Source organism: Castanea sativa, chromosome 3, assembly GCF_040712315.1.
Source record: "Castanea sativa cultivar Marrone di Chiusa Pesio chromosome 3, ASM4071231v1".
Classification (NCBI taxonomy): domain Eukaryota; kingdom Viridiplantae; phylum Streptophyta; class Magnoliopsida; order Fagales; family Fagaceae; genus Castanea; species Castanea sativa.
The window spans coordinates 9127628-9144422 of NC_134015.1; the positions used below are offsets into that span (position 1 = coordinate 9127628).

Below are 16795 nucleotides of genomic sequence, written 5' to 3' on the forward strand. Positions count from 1 at the left end.
ACTTGAAACCTCTCTTAGAGTGTTTTGAAGCTAAAATATGTATCGTCTTCTTGTAAGTATTGATATTTTTTTTTGCAAATTTGTTCATATATGTGTGTGTGTGTGTTTTCTATTGTTATTCAAAAATGATAAAGTGTTTTGCTTGCTTAAAATTTGTCATATAGATGTCAAATGTGGTAAAATTTCATTGCACTTGAAATTGACACTATTTGTGTGAGACATATTATTGTTAAATGGTTTAGTTTATGTTACATTTAATATACGTTTGGTAAAATGTATATCACTTAAATAACTTATTTCTTGAATCTAGGTTTTTATTTAATATCTATAATAGGTTAATTACACGCAATATTTGAAAATAATTAGTTGTCATTTACTATTAAATTTATAAGATTAGTCATTTATTATATTAGAATACACACCCAAAAAAAAAAAAAAACCTATAAGAACTCTTCATAGATCAGTAAGTTTTATATGCCTAATTACCTTTATATTTGAAAATAATAATAATAATAAATCACCTTAGCAAGATGGTTGTAGAAAAGAAATTTATTCCACAGTGGGTTCAGCAAACTATTGTTATTAAAAAAGAAAAAGTTTTGAGGAGTATAATTTTTATAAAAGTTACCCAAATTCTAACTTAAATCCATTCCTTATCAAATATTCGTTTTGTCTCATATTGATAGTAAGATAGTTTACATTCCTTCGCAAACGTTAACAACTCATTTTTTTTCCCTTTATTTATCACATGTGGGGAAGAGAGTTTTTGAACCTAAATTTTCTTCATCAAGAACATCTGGCAATGTTATTCGGCTTTAAAACTCTTGTCAAAATATTAAAAAACATAAAGATTAAGGGAGTGATAGGTTGAACAACCAAAAAAAATTAAAAAAAAAAAAAGATTAAGAAAATGATCTAATGGAAAAAAGGCATAGCTTTTATTCAAGTAGAAACTATACAATTACAAATAAGAAATTACCTTGTTGCATTTCTAATGGTAACATTAGAGTAACATTGAACCATGTTAGTGTAAGCTTTATGTGAAATTCTAAACAATTTCTCTCTTTCATTCTTGTATATCCAAATAAAGTTTTTAGCTAAAATTTCTCCCGAAGATTTTGTTGGATTAGCTTTGTTGTTGTGAGTTATATTCGTTGATATGGATTAAGTAAAAACTTGCCTAAAAAATAAACTACATAAAATATAAAGGCAAACTTAGCTTCACTTTTTACTTGATATATTGAACAAAGACAAACTTAAAATTGGGTTAGATATTTTCATGAACGATGACAATTGACATAAAATGGAAAGAATAAAGTAAAAAATAACAACTGACATAATATTTATTTTTAAGGTGCATTGCTTTTAATTAAAAAAATTATCATTTTATTTTATTTATTTGAAATTTTAAGAAGTTAGTTAAAAGACTTCCTATCTATGTGAATACAATAGTGTTAAGTTTTTCACTTTTAAACATTGCCACCCACCAATTTTTTACATTATAGAATTGAAAATACCCACCCGGCCCAACCCATGCCTTCAGAATTTGAAGTTATAAACAATGAGTCCAAATTTCCTAATTTCATTGTAAATCCAATTTCTTTACTTACTTTTATTAGACCCACTCAATCCCCAAAAAACCCAGCCGTGCAAACCCATCCTTTAAAACAAAGTCCAACACCTGATTCCCATCAAAAATAAAGAAAAAAGTGGAACACCTGATGTGCTGCTTATTACTAATCACGCACAAAATCCTCCTCCATATGCTCTCTCCGTCTGTAAGTAATGGTATGAACCCATGCCAAAGGCTTTGAGTCTTTTTGTTATTAAAATCCTATTTATTTATAATCACCTATGTCTATGTCAATAATTTGTAGGTTATTAAAATTGCCTTCCACTTTTAACATTGCAAAATTGAAAAGACCCACCCAACAAAAATACCCACCCGGGCCAAACCCATACCTTTTAAACAATCTGGTCCGAATAGAACTACTCTTCAGTCTTCACAAATCCCTCTGCATACGCTCTGAAACCAAAAGCTTTGAAACTTTATTTAGCAAAAAAAAAAAAAAAAGCTTTGAATAGGTTTTTGTTATTAAAATCCAAACTCCAAAATGGGTCAATTTACATCGAAATTTAAAGAAAATGGTGTGTTGTTAGATGAATTCGAAACCAATTCTGACGCATCACTATTTTGATGATTATGTCATGCAACAAGAAGATGGAGCAGCCGCAGCAGCAGCAACAGCTTCTACATTTTTCCCATCCAAAGCATCCCTTGCTCTTCTATCAAGACTACAGAGATGGAGGTCCTTGTTGGGGGTGCCAAGAATCAGTTTATGGTCCTATCTACTATTGTGAAGAATGCAAATATGGTCTAGTTGTGCCTAAGTCAATTGGTAATGTAGGGAAACGGCAGTGGCCATACAAACATCATAAATCATGTGCGGAAGCACCCCTTGGGTTGCACCATCCCTTGCACCCAATCCATCCTCTCATTCTCTTTGATGAACAGACACATTATCCTGAAGATGAAGAAGAAGACAAACAAAAGACCAAATGCCAACTCTGCAATGAATCTCGCCGACAATACACTTATCGCTGTTACCGCTGCGACTTCAACCTTCACGCCACTTGTGCTTCCTTACCGCCCACCATCGAATCTTCTCAAGTCCACCACCACCCATTAACCCCCTTTTGGAAGTGGATGTCCTTCACTTGTGACTTTTGTGGCAAAGAAGTCGAGGGTATACCTAATTTGTGTGCCCTATGTAGTTATTGCGTTGATAATACTTGTGCTTCTTTGCCACGCAGACTCCAAGTTCTAGCTCACTGGCACCCCCTCCATCTCATCCATTCTTCTCTTGAAGTTGAACTCCATCAATCCGACTCCCGATTTTGTCAGCTTTGTGCTCAAAAAGTGAACACAAACTTTGGGTTTTACTATTGCTCCAGATGCGATTTCGTTGCTCACCTCGATTGTGCTGCGGACTACAGAAACAGGGATAACATAAATTTTCAGGAACTTAAAGAGGAGGAGAATGAAGATCCAGAGCTCGATCAATCTTTTAACTCGGCAGCTTACGAAGTCAAAAATATCAAAGTGGTGGAGGACGGAACTGAAATAGCTACAGAAATCCAACATTTCAGTCATGGGCATGACTTAAAGCTTTCGGATTATGAGGTTCTAAATAATGAAAAATGCAACGGGTGCATACAAGCCATTTCTCCTCCCTTTTATAGTTGTGTAAATTGTAGCTTCTTTCTTCATGAATCTTGTGCTAGATTACCTAGAAAAAAAAGACACCCACTTCATCTACACACACTCACCCTTTTCCCAAAGTCACCTTATTGGCAGAATACATTTTGGTGTGATGCCTGTAAGCGCCCTTGCAATGGCTTCACCTATTGGTGTGAGACATGCAATTTTGATCTTGATATTCCATGTAGTTTAATCTCAAACATCCTTACCCACCCTGGTCATGAGCATCGACTTCTTCTCTCAAGCATAGAATCTAAACATAATTGCAGTTGTTGTGATTCTAAAATTTCCCCAATATTCCATTGTACCACTTGTGACTTTGCTTTGGACTTCAAATGTGCTACACTACCACAAACTGCAAGGTACAAACAACATGAGTATCCCTTCACTCTCTGTTATACTGCTGAAGATGACTCCGGTGAATATTATTGTGATATTTGTGAAGAAGACCGCAACCCAAAGCATTGGTTCTACTATTGTGCAAACTGTGATTATCCTGTACATCCCAAATGTATTCTTGGAAAATACCCAACTTTCAAGTTTTGAAGTGCATACAAATTTCATTGAGGAAACTAAAGACCACCTTAAATGTGACAGTTGTGGTCGTGAGTGCATAGAGTTTTTTGGTCAATGTGCCCAGTGTAATTTGAACATACATGATGAATGTATAGAATAAGGACAATTGTGGTTTTACTTTTTATTTATTTATTTTCCAGTTGGGTTAAGCCTTAGTTCTTTATTATGATACCAAATGTTTTATTACAACAATCCATTAGTGTAATTTACAGGGGAACTTTTTTTCTTTTTCTTAATTCCTTTTGCTTGTAAGCTTATTAGGATCGTTATTTCATACATCCAAACTAACGAAAACAATTAACATGTTGTCACATTTATTAAAGTTAGATTTCAATTCTACTAAATTTTTCATTGAACCTACCAACCTACCAATAAGCCTGAGATGAGTTTTTTCTCTTTTTTTTTTTTTTTTTAGTATGTTTGGGTGTCTTGAGCAAAATCTGAGTTGCTGGTGTGTATGTTTGTTTGGATGTTGGGACATTGGGCAATTGCCAATGATTTGATCGTTTTGGGGCTATGGGTGGTGGTTTGGGTGTATCCTACCTTATCGAAAAATGTCTTATAAACCTCAAGTGTTCAATTACGTGGTACAGAAGCAGCATAATCTCATAAGTTTAAAAATAGTCTATGAGGGCAACCATGCAGTCTTTTTTTTTTATAAGTAAGAATGATATATATACGAAGGTTACTCTATGCCTGAAAAACACATAGCAACCCAGAAATACAAGAAAAAGAAAACAAAGAGAAACAAGAGAGAAAACCAAACAACAAAGAAATTACAATAGGAGAAGGGAACAAAGAAAAGAAGGGAGGGAATCACTAGACGTGAGTCCCCACGCCCGAGACCAATCAAAAAGAGTTCCACAAAAAGAAGCAAGCAACTGATCACTAGAGCTATCCAAATCCTCAAAAGTCCTCCGGTTCCACTCCTTCCAAATACACCAAAGGATGCACAACGGGACTAAATTCCAGATCTGAGACGAATGCTTCCCCAGCCAATTCCACCATCCAAAAAGCAAGTCTGGAATCGAACTAGGCATAACCCAAGCCAAACCAAAAGTTATAAAAACAAAGCTCCATAACCGATAGGCCACCTCACAATGAAGAAGAAAGTGATTTACCGTCTCTCCACAATGACGGCACATAATGCACCAATCCACAAAAACCAATCTCCTCAATCTTAGATTGTCTCCCGTTAGGATCTTATTCCAAGCTACACACCAAACAAAAAAAGAAACTCGCCTAGGGGCCTTTACTCTCCAAATAGCTTTCCAAGGAAAGATAGTTGAAGGAGAATTTATTAATTTGTTATAGTACGACCGGATGTCAAAAACCCCATTAGGCTTCAATTTCCAACTCATCCGGTCTCCAACATCCATAGGAGGGATTATAGCACCCAACATACGAAGAAACCGCAGCCCTTCATCCATCTCCCAATCATTAAAAAATCTACTAAACCGAACATTCCAAAATCTTCTATCCTCCGCCCCCTGCCTATGCAAAGAAGCTTCAACAGAAGCCTCCTTATCAATGGCAATGCCATACAGCCTAGGCCCATACCACCTATCCTGCCAAAACCTCACCCTATTTCCCAACCCAACCACAAACTGACAATTTTTGCTGAAATCCTCCCAACCCATACGGATGCTTCTCCACAAACCACACCCATGAGCTCCCCTACCCAGCTTTGAGGTCCATCCCCCCCAATCTTCCCCATATTTTGAAGCTACTACCCGCCTCCATAAACGACCCTCTTCCTTACCAAACCGCCACAACCATTTCCCCAATAAAGCCTTATTAAAGGTAGTGAGTTTCCTTATCCTTAAGCCACCATTGGCTATAGGCGCACAAACTTTGTCCCATCCTACCAAATCCCTTTGTAGCCAAATCAGCAAGAATATAAAGGTTGGTTTTTCTCTAAATTTGTAATTAATTAAGTCTTTTTTTTTTTACTTCCTTTAAGTGACTAATATTCTTTTGGCAGTGGACCTACTCCTTGCCTTTGGTACCTCCTTGTGGTCCTTCCACTGCTAGTATGGGAAGTCCTTATCTATAAAGGTCTGAATCTCACTTCCTCGTGTTCTATTCCATCTTTTAAGATGGAGTATTGGAGATATGATGTCACCATCCAGGTAGAAATTACTCCTTCACCCATCTATTGACCTCAGTAATATTGTTACAAATGTAACTCAGCATTTCTTTTATTGTTGCAAATGATGAATTGCATATATTTGTGTAATCTTGTAGTTTTCCACCTAATAATTGATTTGTTAGCTCCAAAGATGCCAAAACATGATTAAAATTGAAATAGTAGATGAACTCAATGATTCATTTTATAACCCTGTTTGTGGATAACAGTGATGGTCATAGACTGTCCATTTCTCCATTTCTGGCAAAGATTTTGCCACTTACAAGAAGGGTGGGTTTATCTTTGACAGAATGAATATGATTAGTATCCTTTGAAGGGGAATGCTTTGAAGAGAGAAACGAAAAAGCTTATGCTGGATCTGATTAATGTGTTGATTAACACAAGAATAATGGAGAACGAGATCCAAACTTGTCTTTAGTAATTCTACTTGGCTCCTTCAAGTTTCAATGCTATAATAGCTTGGATAATTCAAGGTCACCTTATAGTAGTTCTTGTCTTCATTCGTCATCATTTGCCTGCACACTTCCAAATAGTGTATTTTTAGTAGGATTTTACAGCTAGCTTGGTCATTGTCTTGTGGTATACCCACAATGTTGAAATCAATCTTAGCAGGGGCAGAACCTGCAAGAATTCACAATGGCAAAGAATAAACTGAATGGGATGGTTCTTGGATGCCAATAGAAACCAAGGGCTATGTAAATAATAATGCAATATGATGCACTTATCTATGTAAAGACCCTTTCTTTCTCCCTTTTGTTTTCTTCCCAATTACTTGTATTTAATTGAACTTCTTCATGTAATGGCTTCCTATGCCATGCTATCTTGTAGGTCACTAATCTGGACATTAGTAGACACTGTTTTATCATTAGCCATGGCAATTCTAATTTTTTGACTGAGTGTTGGTTTAATCTGAATTTGAGCCTTTATTTTATTTTTGCACCAGTAATTATAGTCTTTGAGAGATGGAGTAAGGTTAAGGAACCAATTGGCATTCATTTGGAGCACAGGCAATAACATATGATTGTGCTAAAAAACTTACACTTGCTTGTACCTAAGTTACCAAGCTTTAGGGTGAGGTTTTCAAGTGATGCATTTGTACAAATTTTGAATTTCATTCTGCCTCATTATTTTAATTTCCTTTTGGTCATATTTTAATCTATTTTCTCTCTTTTTGGCTTACAATCTCTTCCTTTTTTCTCGGATGTGCTGATGTGGATGATCTTTTATTCTCTAGCGGGGTTCATTAACAATATTTTAATATATTGGGTGGAAATTTAGAGAAGCAATGCTTTCAACATCTTATTCTAAGGTACCTTCATTCTTACACACTTACATTCTTTAGAAAATCTCTTTTATTTGTTGTTTATTTATTTTCAAGTTTTGGGAGTTTTTCACTTTTTCGAGTTAAATCTCTGTAGTGTGTGTGTGTGTGTTTTTTTTTTTTGGTTTATTTTCTTGCTTGTACACAATCAGTACAAGTTCAACTTTTTAATGCTATTGTTATAACTTTGGTACAGAGCAGTCATTAAAAGTTAATAAGAACATATTTTTGTCATAGATATGGAGATCTTTTTCTAAGAAGATCAAAAACCCAATTGCTATAAAGATCTGTATTGTGGTTTAAATCAACCAGTTATTCCAATGTGATGGGGGGAATGTGTCTTGCTCTCATGGTACACAGTAGAAATTGTAATAACTTCAATTTGCCTGCAAAGGATAAGTATTAATATGTCCAAGCATTTATTCTTCTTGTTGTTCTCTCAATTAAGGGCTTGCAATCATGACACCTCAATTTGTCAGGGACTAGAGGCATACCCAGATTTCTAACCAAGAGATTACCATCCTTAAAGTGAAGAGCATCCAAATTTCTGGTTCCTTTGACCAGCAGATACCCCTGCACAAAATACTTACTTTTAGAGTATTAATCTATAATCCAAAAATCCCTTTAAAGTTTTCCCCACACTTTTCACTAACTGGATTGGGAGTTGATAACTCTTGTGAAAATCATTCAATCGTTTGCAAAATAAAGATTAATAATTTGCATATTCTCACATCTGGGATGGAATTTGAAGTCCTTGCAACAAAGAATCCTTTTTTTAAGCATCTGAGATAGGAATTCCATTGCTAGCAAACAGATAAGGGGACAATGGATCCCTTTTTCTCATCCACTTGGCACCTCCAAAAAAACCAACCAATCCTTCATTTACAGTCACAAGGTACATAGGGGTGGTAATACACTCCCTCACCCAATTAGCATATCTTGAGGGAAAAGCCACAACCTAAAGGCACTGAAAAATAAACCACCATTCCACTGACCCATAAGATTTCCTAATTTCCACCTCTATGGTAGTTCTTAACAATTTCATGAACTCATAGCACAGTTTCTACTATATTCCTGCTAGGCACAAAGGCAGTTTGGTTGGGGCTAATAATATCATTCAAGCCTGATTTAAGTCTTTTAATCAAGTTCTGTGTGATGAATTTATAAATTATATTTCAACAAGAATTGGTTTATAATTCCCCATGCTTGAAGGATTGCTCACTTTAAGGACAAGAGTAATAATTGTTGCATTCACCTCTCCAAGTAACCTACCTGAATTGAGAATCAATTGGATGGCATGGGCTACATCTGAATGGATAATAACAGGCCAAGCTTTTTTGAAAAAACAAGATGTGAACCCATCAAGGCCTGGGGCCTTCTATCCATCCAAGAAAACATAGTCTACTGGATCTCCAAACTTGAAACTGGAGAACTTGTTGAAAGTCTACCCAAATTTCTTGAGGCAGATGCTCCTTAGAGTTATCTAATAGATTCTGATTGTTTAATTTGTTGAGGATCCATTATCCTATTTCCTGATCATCCTTCAGAAAAAGTATTGAGTTTCTAGCATTTCCTATTATAACAACTCGATGAAAGGATGCAGTACTGTTATCTCCAATTGAGGCAACTATTTTAAGATGTTTGTTTCATAAGTGCCTCCTCTCCTCTGCTAATATTCTCAAAGAATTCTCCAACATAGGATTGCGGCATCTGTCGGTTGGGCTGCAAAATTCACAGTATTGTCTTTGGGTCTCAATCCTTTCGCTCATAATTGACGGTTATGCCCTCACCCACGTGCTCTAACTTTACCTACCAACAACAATGATGATGTGGCAAAACAACTTTCGCAAATTGATCAGTCTATCTTACATTCTTGTTAGCTTATACCTTTGTGTTTTAAAGTTGCATGTGGTGGTATGAAATTGTCACCAAGAATGGTGTTGTAGAAATTGGCAGCCTTATTGTGATAGAACATGCAGTTAAAAGTTAGAAACTTAATTGGATTCCATTGGCAGTTCAATAGCCAATACATTAGAGGCCCTATGAAATACAACTGAAGATGGGGGGGTGCATTTATGTTCATAGTGGTTTCTCATTCCCTGATTCAAGTTACGATGTCACAATATTATATCTGGTTGAGATGGTGTGGTACAATTCACCAGTTTGACACTAAAAAGTGAGCATATCTTCCCAATAAAACCAAATATATATATAAATATATATATATATATATATATATATATATATATATATATATATATATATATATATATATATTAAAACTAGCAATCCCAACAATATGATCTATCAGTCCAGCCCAAGCCCCAAAGAAGAAATTGGTGAGAATTAATAATCAACCAATTAGACCTAAAGCACAATTGTTATGGCAAAGCAAAACAATAGGAGGTCCAATAGGTCTCAAATCTTAACATGACATAGTAGCACTTAGTAAAATCCAACTTAGACTGGGAAAGGATCTCTCCAATTTCCTCTGATAATCCACATAGGATGCTTTCACAAAAATCCAGAATAATTTCTTTGGGTATGTTACATGTCTGCTGTGTGTTGCCAAAGTGCTATTGTGCTTTCTATGTGCTGCTGCACTGAAATGCTGGGCTGGATGCTATACAGGTGTGCTGTTTAGTCTCCTTCTTATCTTTAGCTTTAAAGGTAGCTAGACGATTGTGTTGTTTGTGCACTTTTGCTTTGCTACTAGCTTTCTTTTTTTCTTTTTCTTTTTTGATTTGTAATTTGGTTGCTGTAATAGGGAGGTTCCCTATGCTGGTACCTTCCCTACTCTGGTTTTGGGGTTTATCCCTGTGTACTCTGTTTTTTTTCAATGAATATAAGCTGAATTAACAAAATAACAACAACAACAACAACAACAATAATAATAATATAAAAAAATTTCAATTTACCACTTGTGGTTTGGCAGTGTCAAAATTTAATCCAAAAAGTTTCATTTACTACATTTATAGTTCTGTAGTTTGTACTCTTAGGACTAAAAAGAAACTATTAGGGTTCTATTTAAATTAATAGCTTTTATATTTTGTGGACAAATGTACCCTAAATTATCCAAGTTTGACCATGAATGAACAACACTAGTAATAATTAGTTGCCACTGCCAGCACTTCCATGCTATTAAAAAGAATCATGTGCAGTAAATATTGTGATATTAGATTTCTATTTGTTGGAGCCATGCAACTGAGAGAAACAGGACTAACATTGAAAACCTCACCTCCAATTAAAAGATTGATTAGAAAGTTGGTCCACTAATTTGATCTCTTTTACTTTTTGTTTGAATTTGTTACTTAACCTGGTCTGCCACACAGTTTTGTTGAAGAGAAACTCCAACTCCAAGAAAACAGCCAAGTCATTGTGATAAAATTTCCCACTAGTTTCCTGCTTGGTCATTATCAGTTTATTAGTAAGCCTTTCTTTGACTCTTTGAAAATATTTTATGATATGTACTATATAATTGAGCTCATGATAGAATATTATTGTCAATAGGAGAAGGGTAAGGCTCAGATCCACAAGCTACCAAATTCTGGAGCTTCTTATGTTATAGCTTCATCTCTTTCTCTGGGTAGAATAAGGTACATTCTCTATGAAACCCTTACTTAGTTTACAATATTTTTTTTTGCCGCCATGCCTATGAAGCTGTATTGAGTTTCAAGATTTCTGTTAATAGATCATGATATTTTGAGATTTATGTTCTTGGATCATGCTAATTTAATATTTGTGTTCCTAGTCCTATTGATTTGCTGCTAAAAAGTATTGTTTGAGGTGGATCTAGGTTCATATTTCAACTTCAAAAGTCAAAACTCACAGATTCATATCTCAAATTATCACTTTTGTTTAATATTTAAGTTAAATAATTATTATATAAATATTTCAAAAAACCTAATATGACTATAGGCTGATGTACTTAAACCCCCTGTCTCAGTTTTCTTTTTTCTTTATAGATGACTATAAGCTGATTGGATTTTGAAATAATTCAACAAATGTTTTCTATATGATTATAGCAAGAAACCAAGCTCTGACATATATAATGCTTTAAAAGACTTAAGAATTCAATGGACAAGGTGTCCATGGAAAATTTCTTGAGGTACAAAACATTTGTTGATTGAACAAATAAACCATGATGACCTGATTGGTCTAAACTCTCGTACACTTCCAAATTGCTCAAAGATGTAAATCATGAGTTATGAGAATGGTCATAGAACATGTTTGATTTCTTATAGTGTAATATGTTTCAAATTCTAGTGATTCATTTTTTACATTGTGGTAGAGTACAACCAATTTCAAACTCTAAATTGTTCATGACCCTTGATCTCTAAGCAAAAAGATTGATCAATGGCCTCCAAGCATCTTGGTTTACAGCAATATTATAGCCTCTTCATGTCTTAACATATTATGTGTATATTAATATTTCTATCTGTAATCTAAAGGTTTGGTGGACAAGATGAATTTGTGTTTGAAAATGAAGAGGAAAGCAAAATAGGAGACATCTCTTATGAAGAATGGAAGACTACTATTATAGGAGCTAATTGCCTTTTGCAATGGGAAAAGCAATTCTATCCGTGTCTTCTCTACTGAGGAGCTCAAAAGAGCAACAAACTATGACCAGCATCAATGTATTTTGCAGGATAGTGATTTTAAGTTATTCAAGGGTTCTCTAGTAGGCCGCTTACTTCAGTTAAAAAGTACTACACAGAAGAAAAAGGATTTATTGTTATGGAAGAAGTTACGCTTGGCATTATTAAAGACATTCTGGTGGGATCGCAAATGAGTGTCCACCAAAATGTTCTAAAACTCTTAAGACGCTACTTAGAGACCAAATATCCAACTCCAGTGTATGAATTTGTCAAGGATAAAATTCCCTTCAATTATGTTGGGACAATCCATTTTGAGCCCTTAAAATGGAAATGCAGGACATAGTTAATGCCATTGCATATCTTCATACTTCATTTTAAGTCTGTTATCCATAGAGATATTAGGTCAGCCATCATTATATTAGACAAGAAAAATGTAGCCAAACTGATTGATTTCTCACTCTTATCTAAACCTAAAGGTGAACTGCATGTATTTGATGCCATACGTGAGAGAATGGGGTGTGGTGCACTGAATATATTGCTACAGGCTATATAACTGAGAAGGTTGGTGTTTATATTTATGGTGTGCTCCTACTTTTGCTTTTGGCTGGATGGATGTTGAATACTCCACAGTACAGGTATAGTCCCTCCTTTCTACCAATGTTGGTGGACCCATATGATGAACAAAATTGGTTGATTGAAATCATAGATTCTATGTTACTAAAAGAAGGAATTAATCAGGAACATTTTCTTGCTTTTGCACAGATTGCCTTGCGTTGCATCTCTGATACAGCAGAAGATAGGCCGACAATTATTGATGCAGGAAAACAACTCAGTGAATTTTGAGTCTGTCTCACCTCCTTAGTTTATCTTAGCTCTAACCTGGTAGATTAACATTCAAGATATTCTATGCTTTATATAGCATTTGAATGCACAAACTTGTCACCAAGACTGGAGTCACTAAATAAAATGGCAATCATGTTTATGATAAAACCATGGTTTGATTTCCATTGGGCAGCTAGAGTGGACTGTTATAAGACTTCTTATTTTTATTTTTGGATGGCTTGGATTGAACAAACTTTCTATCATTGCATGTAGTATTTTCTGGTCAATAGGAAAGTATCTCCTATGACAGGTATCTCAAATCAGCCATGTACGGGTAGTCTCCATTGAATTACCAGTCTCTTTTTCTTCTTCTTTTTTTTTTTTCTTTTTTTCTTTTTTTAATATACTCCATTGCATTACCAGTCATTTTTGCTTACTAATGTCACTAAAATTTCTTCATAAAGGTTACCGGTTAATGGTATAAGGCTTTTAAGTCTTAACGACTCAAAAGTAAATTATGAATGTGACATAAATCGATATAAATCAATATAATTTACACTAAGATTACATTATTATATACTATAATTATATTGCAATGACTTCATTTGAACACCAATAGTAATTGACCCAGTAACTCTTTAAAATTCATATTGAGTTTAAAAAAATAAAATAATTCAAGCAGCTTTAGTAATCTACTTGCTGACAAATAGCCTAATTTATATTTATCCACTTTGTTGATTTCATATTTAACACGCTTATATCTATAAAATAAAAAAAAAAAAGTAGTACCTGATAACAAAAAAAAAAAAAAAACCTCCCATTTTTGTAAAATCTATGAAAGGTTATGATAGACAATGTTACTCCTAATCTTTTTTGGAGAGGCTAATTCACAAACTCAAAGCTGGTACTTTTTGTTTTTGATGGAGGACCCTTACCATCATATCAAGACCCAACCTCAGAAAGCCTTGGTAGTTGTATAGTAGTTCTAAATGCCTCATGAAATTTATGCGATATTGAGTTCGAATCCCTACCCTTAATTTTTGGGACCCTTAAGGGATTCCTTCAATTAAGCCAATCTATTCTAATTTAGACTAGGATAAGATCTCTTCCTATTTAAATAGTACAATTTTTATTGATCACACAAATTCAAATAAATGCCATGTGTCTCACACCTAATTAAAAACCAGAAGAATTTTAATGGGAGTGAATCTTATTCCAATTTTTTTTTAATTTAAAATTTAATTATCGTTAATTGAAATACAAAACTTTTTGTTTTTTGTGAATGAATTGAAATACAAACTTCAATGAAAAACTTATTGATAATATCATAGTCCAAAAAAATAATTTTACATTTTCAAGTTTTCAATAGATTTTTATAATGAATTCAATTTTATCACAATAACAAAGTTTACGTATGAAATAAATAAACTAAGTATATAAATAGTTAAATAAGATTCTTCTTCTTTTTCTTTTTTACCAAAATGGAATAATAAATGAGTTATTCTACTCAAGTAACTAATATTCTTGCCCAAAGCCTTGTAACTCAACCAGTTAGCATCTCCTAGCTAGTCTTTCCAATTAATGCATCCAATGTTTAAATCTCCCTACTCCAAGGCCCCAATCAGACCCAACTATCATACTATCAAAAAAAATAAAATATTGATAACCTTACCAAGAATTTTTCATGAGTTGGAAAAAATAGAAGCTAATTTCTAAGATAATGCCTAAACATTCAATATTTTCTTTAAAAAAATGTAAAGTTATAATATATATATATATATATATATATATATATATATATATATATATATATATCTTGTTGCTATTAATATATAAATAAATGAATTATGTGTACTAAATAAAATTCAAATATTCGGATTTCAATATTATTTTAAATTATGAACGCCACATATCATATGAACGGTATTAGTTTATGAAATAAACTCAAATAAAATTATTTAAAAATATATATTCTTTTAAAATAACATTACTTTAATAACAATAAAATAAAATAAAAACTCCATGTTATAAAGGTAGAGTGGTAACTCTTTTTAAGAGTGATTTATCAACTAAATTGTGCTTCTAATCCTGTGCACTTGTAAATCATTTTGAGGTTTAGGAGTTGCAACTCCTTTGAGATTGTGTCGTTATTACAAAACAAAATTCTTTTTTCTCTTTTATAGCAAATGACATTCAATTTATTGAGAATGTAAATCAGATTATGAGGGCAACCCTCAAGCAAAACCTGGATGGAGCCCTCCTTATATTGTGATGTCCTTGCCAAAGCAAAGCATGAGCAACTCTCTTGCAATGTCTAATTAAATATAGGAAAAAGAAACATTATGGAACTCAAGAATAGGCACTTTCCTCCGCTGCTAAGCAACCCTTCTTTATTACCACTACGAATTTTGGTTTGATGGCATGAGCCTTTGTATAATTTCACATGATGCTTGATAAGAGTTAAATAATTTGTGTAATGGCGTTTCAACTTTCAATGAATGTATTGTACCCACTGTGATACTCTTTTTATTCATTAAATACAAAAAACAAACCTCCTTCAGCTAGACACATTTCAATTCCGTTATCCATTGGCAAATGGACCAACACTTTGTCCTCACAATCAACAAAGCATGAGTTTCACTGCTCAAAAAAAACAAAAAAAAGCATGAGTTTCAGATAGTTTAATTGAAAAAAAAAATCAATAAAAAAATGTAAAATTTTGTATCTTTAAATAAGAGATTTGGAGTCAAACCTTACATATACTAAAATTTAATTTGTGTGGGTTTCAGTTAACTCAACTAGTAAAAAAATCTTTGATGGTTAAATAAGAAATTTGAGATTCAATCTCAACCTACATTAAAAATCGATGAGTGTCTTGGTCTGATGATAAAAAGCTATCTCATCAGGAGTGAACGCCATAGATTGAAACTCTCTCTAAAAAATAAAAAAAAATCTAATTGGTGTTTTGATCTATGATAAAATACAATATTCATAGAACATACATCATAATTTAAAATTTTATCTATATATTAAAAAAAATGATCCTCTTAATTATTAGACTTTCACTTTTTAAAATTTTCTTTGCAACTCAAGAATTACAAAGAAAACAACATGGGAACAAAAGTTTTCAATTATTCTTGAAAACTCTAGAATCTTTTTAGTATAAAACGCTCTGTTTGTTTTGTTGAAAAACTTTCTGTGAAAATAGTTTTTCACATTTTTCAGTATTTGGTAGCATAAAAAAAAATTGGTCAACGAAAAACTATCTTTAGTCAATGGAAAATCTTAATAAAAATAAGGCTTGTTTTTTATAGGTTGTTTTCCAAAAAAAAAAAAAAAAATTGGAAAGCAATCTCTCTCTCACAATACACTCTCACTCTTTCTCTCTTCCTTTTTCTTTTTCTTTCCTCACACCTTCACTGTTACTAACTCTAATCTTTCCTCTTCCATAGATCTCTCTCCCTCACTCTCTCTCCATATTTCTTTTCCCCTTTATAACACAATTCTCTAAGTAGATTTTTTTTCCCTCATTGTTCAATAATTATTTCATTCCCCTTTGCCAACTTGCAAAAGTAAACATATTTGCAGCGGTAATTATTTCATTCATCTCTACCAAAATTCCAATTCTTTACTTTGAATTTCAAACTTGATTTTATTTTTTCTCTAAGAAATTTTTGGTTTGATGGATTCCAAGTAGAAGTTTTTTTTGCACATAAAAGTGCTAAAAAAATAAAAATGAATGAATGAAGTAAAAGACAAAAATTTTAAACACAGTGCCTATATGGCTCTAAATTGCTTTTACATAGGATAATCTTTTTCGTTGATAGATACATTATGCAGATACTATGTAGTGATGATATATTATGTAGATATATTATATGAATACATAATTTTGAGTAATCTTAAAGACTTGTGGTTGATCATAGTAGACAATTAGTGTAGCAACAAAAAGAGTAAACAATTAAAAATTATTGTTATTTGTACTAATTAAAGATGTATTCCCCTGTCAATTCTATGTATATAGACAAATGATTGATATATGTGTGTGTGTGTGTGTGGACGTTTCT

At 33.3% G+C, this 16795-nt stretch overlaps 1 protein-coding gene and 2 long non-coding RNA genes across 4 annotated transcripts; all 3 read left to right on the forward strand.

Annotated features, from left to right (window-relative positions):
• Positions 1-2221: 2221 nt before the first annotated feature.
• Positions 2222-3952, forward strand: LOC142628459 (uncharacterized). Its single transcript, XM_075802559.1, has one exon. The coding sequence runs from the start codon at positions 2222-2224 to the stop codon at positions 3806-3808; it is 1587 nt and encodes a 528-aa protein (XP_075658674.1). The 3' UTR covers positions 3809-3952.
• Positions 3953-5843: 1891 nt separating this feature from the next.
• On the forward strand, positions 5844-10736 carry LOC142627605 (uncharacterized). Of its 2 annotated transcripts, none has more exons than XR_012842891.1 (3): positions 5844-5970; positions 7222-7296; positions 10641-10736. It is a non-coding gene; the product is annotated as an uncharacterized LOC142627605 (long non-coding RNA). The 2 variants fall into 2 exon arrangements; XR_012842892.1 differs by lacking the exon at positions 5844-5970 and adding an exon at positions 6957-7058.
• A 1697-nt stretch (positions 10737-12433) lies between these two features.
• Positions 12434-12953, forward strand: LOC142626744 (uncharacterized). The gene is made up of 2 exons (XR_012842632.1): positions 12434-12541; positions 12669-12953. It is a non-coding gene; the product is annotated as an uncharacterized LOC142626744 (long non-coding RNA).
• The last annotated feature ends 3842 nt before the right edge of the window (positions 12954-16795 follow it).